Source organism: Euphorbia lathyris, chromosome 7 (genome assembly GCF_963576675.1).
Source record: "Euphorbia lathyris chromosome 7, ddEupLath1.1, whole genome shotgun sequence".
Taxonomy (NCBI): Eukaryota; Viridiplantae; Streptophyta; class Magnoliopsida; order Malpighiales; family Euphorbiaceae; genus Euphorbia; species Euphorbia lathyris.
In genome coordinates, this window is record NC_088916.1 from 45,546,809 (window position 1) to 45,557,880 (window position 11,072).

At 34.7% G+C, this 11,072-nt stretch overlaps 1 protein-coding gene across 1 annotated transcript; it reads left to right on the forward strand.

Annotated features, from left to right (window-relative positions):
• The first annotated feature begins 8,155 nt into the window (after positions 1-8,155).
• On the forward strand, positions 8,156-9,995 carry LOC136201065 (uncharacterized protein At2g23090-like). The gene is made up of 3 exons (XM_065991627.1): positions 8,156-8,308; positions 8,574-8,614; positions 9,526-9,995. Exons 1-3 carry the CDS (start codon positions 8,236-8,238, stop codon positions 9,643-9,645), a joined length of 234 nt encoding a protein of 77 aa, XP_065847699.1. The 5' UTR covers positions 8,156-8,235; the 3' UTR covers positions 9,646-9,995.
• The last annotated feature ends 1,077 nt before the right edge of the window (positions 9,996-11,072 follow it).

An 11,072-nucleotide genomic window follows, 5' to 3' on the forward strand; every position in this document is an offset into this window, starting at 1 on the left:
TTGTACCTTTCGATACTTCCATCAGTCTTTCACTTTATCTTAAGGACCCATTTATTCCTAATTGTTTTGCATCCTTTAGGAACATCAACTAGTTCATAGATGATAGCTCCCATTTGTATAGGGTTTTTAGGCTCCTTTTAGCTTCCTTTTGCTTTATTTCCTTTCAGTTTTATTATCGTTTTGTTATCTTTTAGTTAGAATTAGTAATTTCTCTTATTTTTGGCATTTTCTGTGTTTTCAGGTGTTTTTAGGCCTATTTGAGAATTTTCGAACCTGACCCAAGCCTATTGGAGCATTTCTGGATTCTTCAGGGACCATCAGAGCACTTTTGGGATTCATCAGGGACCATTAGAGTACTTTTCGGAAGCCCAAGGACCTAAACAGATAAAAGCCGGAGCCACAGTTCCTTGAATAGGACCTGTCTCGGCGAGACATCACCTGTCTCGTCGAGACAGGCCCTCGTTTCATCGAGACATGCCTTGTCTCGACGAGACGAGGCGGGGAAAGGCGCACCAGCGCCTTCCCCCTTGCTGGAATGCGCGGATTTGGGCCTGAAGCCCACCAAAAACACTTTGTAAAAGCCCATTTTTACCTTTGAGGCATTAGGGTTTCCTCCCTAACTCTATAAATAGGGAGCTAAACCTAATCCTTGAGGGAGGATTAGCCACTTAATAAATTGGAGAGCCGCTAGGGCTTTCTCTCCTCCACAATGTAGATTTAGCTTTTATTTCAGTTTTATTTTCCTGTTTCTAGATTAGATTTATTTTCTATTTTGTTATTTCTGTTCAAGAACAATTGATGGAAGAAGCTCCAAATCTTCTATTTTTGTAATCAGAATCGACAAGCGGGTTTTGGATTTCTATCTCCCCCTCTTATCTTTTCCTTTTATATTTAATTGAAGCTTTTTCCATTATTCTTATATGCATATTGCTATGATTAATTTGTCTATGAATTAATCCCCATCCAATTTGGGATGGGGATGAAATTGATTGTAAGAATATGTATGATTAGGGATCTAGGACCTTTGATTGATCAGTTTATACATGCTTAATGCCTAGAAATTGTTAGGAACAGGATTTATGCTAGAATGAACATTGATAATGATCAACTAGCCTGTTTATGTATATAATGTGCTTAATGCCTGTGACCCTGACATTAAATAGGATTATAGATAGATGAGAACCTGACCACGGAATCGTCTATATCGAACTTGTGTAAATCTGACTTCGCTAGAGACCACTAGGAATGAGGATTTGTGGCTGGGCTACGGCTTTAGCCTTAGTTGTCAATAAACCTAATGCTTTGCATGACCTAGGGTATATGCCTAATCAAGCCGTCACCCGAATGCATGTGAATAGGTTAGACAAATCCTGTACAAATTTGTCTTTCACTTAGGACAATTACCTTCAATCATTGGTAAAACACAAATCTGAACTCCCTAAACCCATACCTAGGATTTAATCAAAGGAATCCTCAACCTATATTGTGCCATCCGTCAATTCACCTTCTACCCTGTCAATTGTTCACTTTATTTTGTTATCTTTATTGCTTTAATTCAATTAATTAGTTATTAAAAACCCAAATCTTTATCCAACCCTCTAAACAATTAGATCATTCTAGGTAGATTTACTAGTTGTAACGAATAGTCTTTGTGGTTCGATCTCGTGCTTAGCACAATATTACTTGTAGCGATAGGATACACTTGTCCTATTAAATGCTATATACTTTACAAGCATCAAGTTTTTGGCGCCGTTGCCGGGGACTATTTTGATTATAATTAGATTAAATTTGCTTGGAACTATTTTATTTATAATTAGATTATATTTCGAAATACCCCACAACAACACCATCAAGTTTTTGGCGCCGTTGCCAGGGACTATTTCGTTTATAATCTGTATAAACTGAATAGGTTGAAATAATTGTTTAGATTTGTATATAAAAATTAAAAAAAAACCCGTCTCGTCTCGGCGAGACACTGTTAATCTCGCCGAGACGGACACGAAAAAAAAAATAAAAAAAAAAAAATTTAAACGATTTTTCTTTTTCTTTTCTGTTGCTTTCTCTATTCTTATGTTTGTTTGTTTTTTTTTCTATTGGCAGAACCCTCTAATTGGAATACTCACCGACGCCGGATTGATTTTCAAGACTGCAGCTTGGAATTGAAAATTTAGTATCGGAAATTCGGGGTTGGATTGACAAGCCACCCCTGAGGGAGTTTTTTCTATCCTATTTCTTTTCTGCACTTTATGTTTTACTTTTATGTAATGATGGAAGTAAATGAATGTTGTAAGTGTGGGGAGGAGATACTAGGATATGATGATTTTTTATTCTGCCATTTGCATGTTTTTAATTTCTTTTTGTTTTTCTATATTAGGTTGCATGTTTTTGTTTTAATTTTAGGATTTCATGCTTTTTGTTTTTGTTTGCTTTTTTAATTCTAGGAATAAAAGAATCCTATGCAGTTGAATTTGATACATTTAGCTATCCCGCAATACAGTTGAAAATGCGCTTAAAAATTTGCACATTCTAAATGAAATTGATGCATGCGAAAAATCTTGAACAACGTTTGAGTCTCCAAATAGTATTATTTGCCTAAAATTGACATGGAACGAAATGTTAGTTAAGGCTAGAATTGATACAAATAACCCTTCAATTGTGAGTTAGAGCCATAAAGATCAATATTTTAGACTCATGATTAGGACCAATTGATCTCTTAGGTGTGGGATTACATTTATTGTCTCTGTGCTCATAGGAATTGCATCCAATACTGGTTGAATTTTGTGTTTTTATTAAACTTGAAATGATTAGGCAACCTAGGTATATCCCTTTGTGAAATTTAGCCTATTTCTTTGTTTAGCCAAAATCCCTTAACAGTTCCACTAGATAAGCCCCTTTGAGCCTTTTACCCCTTTCTTTGATCAACCCTGTTACAAACCTTAGCCTTCTTAAATATCATTTCTCACCCAAGTTAATTGACTCAATTTAGTTTTGATAAATCCTTAGACACACATATCCTTCAAATTCTCATTAGCAATCATTAAAAGGTTGTACTTTTAATAGAAGAAGCAACCTTTACCTATTTGATTTTCACGCTTTATCCCATCTATTCAAAAGAAAAAAAATGGTTAAAAACCAAATCAAAAAAAAAAAAAAAACAATAAAATAGAGGAAAGGATAAAAGACGTGTTTATATTTTTAGTTGCTTCCCGAATACTTCATTGCCTCATAAACACAACCTTGAGCTTCAACCTTCATATACATAGCGGAAACAGTGTCCCTTTTGGATTCTGAATTGCTTGAGGACAAGCAAAATTTTAAGTGTGGGGAGGTGGTTTATAGCTCCCTAATGCGAAAAATGTGTCCTTTTTGTAAAATTTTTAACTATTTGAGTCATTTAACTTTTTGCCTATAAATTCCCTTTTTCCTACCCCAACCTTTAGCCAATGTTACAACCCTTAAAGACCTATGATTTTGTTTAATTTTAATGCATTAATTTTGACCGGATGGATGATGCAATCCCAACGTGACCACTTTGTGCAATAAAATGTAGAGCGTTTCCAAAAAAACAATTTTACACCCAAACACTTGAGCGTTAGAGTGACCACTTGTGAGCTATCAATTTTAGTTCTCTTCTTTCGTTTTCATGAAGTGTTGATTGATAAAACCAATTAATCAGTTTTGGAGACTCGTCTGAGGTTCATTATGTTTTTAATTGCAAAATGAGTAGTCTGAACTGTTGTGAATAATAAAGTGTAGTAGATTCTTGTTTTTGTAAGGGAGCTATTTGTTGATTTTTCTCTGCTTTGGATTCTGTCTTGCTTGAGGACAAACAAGATTCAAGTGTGGGGAGGTTGATAGCTCCCATTTGTATAGGGTTTTTAGGCTCCTTTTAGCTTCCTTTTGCTTTATTTCCTTTCAGTTTTATTATCGTTTTGTTATCTTTTAGTTAGAATTAGTAATTTCTCTTATTTTTGGCATTTTCTGTGTTTTCAGGTGTTTTTAGGCCTATTTGAGCATTTCCGAACCTGAACCAAGCCTATTGGAGCATTTTCGGATTCTTCAGGGACCATCAGAGCACTTTTGGGATTCATCAGGGACCATTAGAGCACTTTTCGAAAGCCCAAGGACCTAAACAGATAAAAGCTGGAGCCACAGTTCCTTGAATAGGACCTGTCTCGGCGAGACATCACCTGTCTCGTCGAGACAGGCCCTCGTCTCGTCGAGACATGCCTTGTCTCGACGAGACGAGGCGGGGAAAGGCGCACCAGCGCCTTCCCCCTTGCTGGAATGCGCGGATTTGGGCCTGAAGCCCACCAAAAACACTTTGTAAAAGCCCATTTTTACCCTTGAGGCATTAGGGTTTCCTCCCTAACTCTATAAATAGGGAGCTAAACCTAATCCTTGAGGGGGGATTAGCCACTTAATAAATTGGAGAGCCGTCAGGGCTTTCTCTCCTCCACAATGTAGATTTAGCTTTTATTTCAGTTTTATTTTCCTGTTTCTAGATTAGATTTATTTTCTATTTTGTTATTTCTGTTCAAGAACAATTGATGGAAGAAGCTCCAGATCTTCTATTTTTGTAATCAGAATCGACAAGCGGGTTTTGGATTTCTATCTCTCCCTCTTATCTTTTCCTTTTATATTTAATTGAAGATTTTCCATTATTCTTATATGCATATTGCTATGATTAATTTGTCTATGAATTAATCCCCATCCAATTTGGGATGGGGATGAAATTGATTGTAAGAATATGTATGATTAGGGATCTAGGACCTTTGATTGATCAGTTTATACATGCTTAATGCCTAGAAATTGTTAGGAACAGGATTTATGCTAGAATGAACATTGATAGTGATTAACTAGCCTGTTTATGTATATAATGTGCTTAATGCTTGTGACCCTGACATTAAATAGGATTATAGATAGATGAGAACCTGACCACGGAATCGTCTATATCGAACTTATGTAAATCTGACTTCGCTAGAGACCACTAGGAATGAGGCTTTGTGGCTGGGCTACGGCTTTAGCCTTAGTTGTCAATAAACCTAATGCTTTGCATGACCTAGGGTATATGCCTAATCAAGCCGTCACCCGAATGCATGTGAATAGGTTAGACAAATCCCGTACAAATTTGTCTTTCACTTAGGACAATTACCTTCAATCATTGGTAAAACACAAATCTGAACTCCCTAAACCCATACCTAGGATTTAATCAAAGGAATCCTCAACCTATATTGTGTCATCCGTCAATTCACCTTCTACCCTGTCAATTGTTCACTTTATTTTGTTATCTTTATTGCTTTAATTCAATTAATTAGTTATTAAAAACCCAAATCTTTATCCAACCCTCTAAACAATTAGATCATTCTAGGTAGATTTACTAGTTGTAACGAATAGTCTTTGTGGTTCGATCTCGTGCTTAGCACAATATTACTTGTTGCGATAGGATACACGTGTCCTATTAAATGCTATATACTTTACAAGCATCAATAGACCTAATTTGATCTCATGAAACACATCTCTTATTCCATTGCTTTCATCTATTTACCCTTATCAGGACATCATAGTGCTTCTTTGATGTTCTTGGGTTCCACATCATCCCTATGGGATGCTTAAAGAGTTGTGCCTTTGATAGTGAACTGTCTATTAGTACAATGCAGTGGTTTCAAATCTTGGTAGACAAATTTTTGATATTCATCGTAGCTTGGAGTGATCCTAGTTAGACAAAAGTTCCATATCTTTATAAGATTGAGGAATAGTCCCATTTAAGATCGGATCTTGGAGTGATCATTTGTAACATTCTAAGAAAGAGATAACATAGTTTACTTCAGCATTTACTTTAGATGCTAGAAACAGTCCTCCTTAAGTTGAAGGTGCTTTCTGGCATCTTCGAAAGTCTTGATGGTTGTTGAGTGGGTCAAATGCAATTTCATATTCTCCTAGTTATTAGGCAAAGAGCGGATAACTGCTTGAATTTGTTGCTCATCTGTCACTATATGACATGCTACATTAAGTTTTGTGATTATATTGAACATCTGTTTGAGATGCTTTTTCATGGTATGATTAGATCGTTTTTATATGTATCAAACTTGATAGTCAGAGACCAAAGCATTGTCATGGAGATACCTCTGAAAGCATTTTCCAAGGATTTATAGAGATCATTGGAAGTTTGATGTTCATGATAATGTTTAGTCAAGTCATCATCCATAGAACTAAGTATGATGGGATGGGCAGTGGAATTCTCATTTTTCCATGCTAGATAAGCATATTAGTCCCCCTGTGTTGCGCAATTATTCCTTCCTCAGGTTCAACCAAGACAGTTTCTAAAGACTCAAGGACATCTTGTTCATCTAGTACATATAGGATCTTGATGCTCTAGGCATCATAATTATCCCCATTAAGACCCTGGTCTTTGTTTAGCTCAGTAATAATTGATTTCGATGCAGTCGACATTGTAATAAATAGTTCTACAGTTTTAATTTTAATTGCACAAGTCCACACAAAGTTCAAATATGAATACATGCGAGTTCTCTACGCAACTTATATCTAACTGATGAAGTTTTTGCACTAGATTTTAATTTGAAAAAGAGACCTAATAAAAGGATCTAATCACCCTCTGTTTTCTAAGATTCAGCTTTACTAACTAGATATACATGCATACAGAACTAAGTTTTATAGATAATACTAACATGCATCACATACGAAATGAATATTAATCCACTATTGGTTCATAGTTCATCAATCTTAGTTATAATCTATTCCCATAAATAGTATTGAATAACTAAGCAATAAAATATTTTCATAAATAAATTATCATTTAAAAGATAAACTTTATTTAATATATTTAAATATTAAAAAACAATAATAATTAATAATCGTATTCATAAAACAACTAGAAATGATCTCAAAGTTTTAAAAAATATAAAGAAACCTAACCAACCAAACTAAAACTAATATAGTCCGGAATTTTTTTACCACTATCATTGACAGTCAAAAATACTTTTACCACTAATATTGTCAAGTTGGGTCAATTTGAGAAATAATTCATCAAACTGTCTTCTCGGTCATCAATCTTGTCATCTACACTTCACATATGAGTTATTTTTTTATCACTCATTAGTAACAGATCATAAACATATAATTAGACGTGAAAAAAATTAAAAAATATATTGACTTTTGTACGAGTTGGAAAAAAATTCAACATATTTCACTGAATTTATAAATATTAATCTCCAATTCTATTATTAGCTCGGAGAAAATATGATTTTTTTAAAAACAAACTGATATGCAATTGGTTAAAATAATGAACAAAATATTGTATTTTTTTTTAATAATGTCTGAAACCGACCCAATTTATCAATATTAGGGATAAAATTGCTCTTAACTGTTAACATTAGAGGTAAAATTGTTCCTAAATGTAAATGTTAGAGATATTTTTGCACCTTATCCCAAAAATGAAATAAGAAATCACTAGGAGCTCCTCGATAATAGAAAGGATGGAGAGACCCTTGGTGATTTAAAGAGTCAGAAAGATACCGATTGAAGTTGGTTTTTAAATTTCTCTTCTCAATTTTTAATTTAAGAGGTAGTTGGAGGTGGTTTTAGAGCATCTTCAAGAAACTTTTAGTTCACTCTCTAATAATAATACAAACAATTGACTTTTAGTGATTTGAAGGATGACTAATATATAATTATTTTTTATATTTATCAATAATGAGAGTAGAGACTCTTTGATAATAAATTATTAATAAAAATAAATAGGACACCAAGAACATCTCAAACAAACTCTTAAATTAAAATTTAAAAACCGAACGTTTCAAAATCATTTCCAATAGCTTCTTAGTTGCTCCCCAAATGACTAAAAGCCTATGTATGATTTTTATTAATAAAGAATCTCTCCTCATTCTTAGGGAATGTTTGATTCAAACCGATTGAATTAAAAACTCGAACGGATAGTTAACCTACACGTACAAATATTCATTGGACTTGGAGCGCGTACACAGATACATCCCACTATATGTTCCAATAGTTTCTTAAAAGTTTGAACTTATAGTTTAGGGCCTAATTTAACTAGAAAGATTACCCAATTTTGCTTGCTGGCATCCACTTTCAGTCACTGTAGTCTCGCCACTAATCTCATTAACCTTCTAATTATAAATAGCAACCCTTGTGTCCTCGTTGGGATCGATACTGACTCTTCTTTAGCACAATCAGAAGAACGGGAAGGGGAAAAGAATGGGAGGAGGCAATGGGCAGAAGGCCAGGATGGCTCGCGAGAGGAACTTGGAGAAGCAAAAAGCTGCTAAGGGTACTCTCTTCCTACTTCCTACACTTAACCCCCTAATTTACCTTATTTTTCTTTTCGTTGAATGTACACTCAAATTATTTTAATTTGATAGCTGATCGGATTATGTTATTTGACGGAAACAAGTCGGAATTCACATAATTTCTTTCTTTTATTGCCTAAAGATCTGTAAATCTATTTGATTATGTAGTTAATTCTGCTATTCTTCGTCAAGATGTATCTCCTATCTGTCTTTTATTCACTCCAATATGATCCGATCTGTGTACAGGAAGTCAGCTTGAAACAAACAAGAAAGCTATGACTATCCAGGTATTGTTCTTGGCTTCGCTTTGATTTTTTTTTTTTCTTTTTTGTATTCTCTTCAATCATATTCTGAAGCTATTATCAGCATAATTTCGGCTTCCTATTTCAATTCTGCTATGTTTCGCTCACAACTAACTCGTTTTCTGGGTAAATTAGGCACTCAAGTTTATCCTTGCTAATCTTTCTAACATCATGACCACTCAAACTTTAAACCTGATATAAAAGTCCCTCAAGTTTAACTTTTAATATAAAAACTGATTAACCTTTTACCATTCTTTTACTAATATAAAAGTTGTTTAACCTTTTAGCATTTGTATAATGGTTAATCCTCCATTGTAGAGTTCATAAAATTATAAGCTATGTAACTTCATTTCTTGAATTTTTTGGTTTTAAAGGTCATTTAGGTATTCTTTGATTAAGAGAGAAAATTGTTGTTAGATAGAAATCTCCAAAAATGTTAATTTGAAAAGATAAAACACAATTAGATTAGATATGAAATACAAACATGGTTTTAAACAACTTTATTTGTTGGACTTTTCTATTGAGTTTGTCAATGTCATTTTTATTTGTTGGACTTTTCTATTGAGTTTGTCAATGTCATTTTGAGATTGTTTATTTTCATAAGAGAAGGACTTTTATGTTACTAAAAGTAAAAGTCTAGTTATCATCATGTTAGTAAGGTTTATTCTCATAAGAGAAGGATTTTTATGTTACTAGAAGTAAAAGTCTAGTTATCATCATCTGAGTAAGGCTAAAATTGAGTGGTTATGAGTGTAGTTTATCGAAACAAGTATAGAGTAAAAAGAGTAAATGAAGGGAAATTCGTATTTATTGTGTCTATTGGTCTGAAAGGTTTTTAATTACATGTATAGGTTTTGGTTTTTGGTGTGTGAATTGGGATTTTGTGATGGGTGCAGTGCAAAGTGTGTATGCAAACATTCATATGCACCACTACAGAGGTGAAGTGCAGAGAGCATGCGGAAGCAAAACACCCAAAATCGGACGTGTTGACATGTTTCCCCCATCTCAAAAAATGAAATAGCTAGCTAGCAATGGTGTGGAGTATCTGTCCAGTGGGTTCCTGACCCCGTTATATGTGTTGTGGGATGTGTTCATATCAATTTCCCTTTCTTATATTACTAATATAAAGATTAGCTTAGCTCAGTCTTGTTTTCTCTGGAATCAGGAACATGAATCCACACTTGCTGTTTCATCTTACTCCATTTTACTGTTTTCCTATTATCAAAATACTGTTAAAATTGTTGTTAGCAAATGAAACAAGCCAAGTTCATATGGATTTGCACAAAGTGAATGTTGTTGTGTGTAATGGCGTACCCTGCTATCACCTGTTTGTAGCTAATAAAGTAATTACCTATGGTTTGACTCAGTCGTTAATGTGACTTTAGTGATTCATGTCATGAACAAATGTTGGGACATAAGACCGATTGAAATTTCTAGTTACAGTTGAATAGATGCTAAGAGGGCGAGCCTTGGCGCAACGGTAAACGTTGTTGTCGTGTGATCAAGAGGTCACGGGTTCGAGTCTTAGGAGCGGCCTCTTACCAAATAAATTGGCAGGGGAAGGCTTGCCCCCAGTACACCCTTGTGGTGGGACCCTTCCCGGACCCTCGCTCAACGGGGACGCGTAGTGCGACCGGGCCATCTTTTTTTTTAGTTGAATAGATGCTAAATGCCAAATATTTACCAGCAAAGAATAATAATAATAATAATGTGTCCAAACTCAAACCCAGGTTAATAAAGGGTACAACTTTGTATCAAGTTCCAAATAAAACCAGAAAGAAATTTTAGATGCGTATACCCTTTTCCAATTCATCAATACCCAAGCTATTGTCAAATATTCTTTCCCAGGACTGTACAACTCTGCAAATCTTAAATCAAACAAGCTTAGGCATTAAGAAGAAAAGATTGAATAAGGAACTTATATGGATTTGTGGTGATAATGATGGTTATGTTTAAACCAACAAAGAACAATAAATAATTACAAAGGTTGATACACCTTGCTTCCAAAAGAGAAAAATAGAGAAAAATGTGTTTGATTCATAAAAAGTTGTTTGTTCTTAAAAAATGTGCACTTAAATACTTATCCAATCCTAGTGTGCTAAAGACTAAAAAACCCTCACCTTTTACTTTACAATAACAATTAGTAATAGGGGCAAAAAGGACTTTACAAGCAATAATTAGTAAATGGCTAGATAGTAAATAAGTTTTGGTAGGCAATGAGCCAGAACTTGGTGGCTAAGGCAGCATGTGGTCTACCTGACACATTGTGTGGCCCAGTACTTGGCCATGTCAACACGAGCCCTGGTATTGATTCAGGGTGTGGTGCTCTCCCATGAATCACGAAGGCTGCCATTTCCTTTAGCCCATATGGCGTGTGGAATGTTGTGTGGCTTATCCCTCGAAGAGATAGAGAGCCGCAACTAGGGCGTGTGATTTTCACATG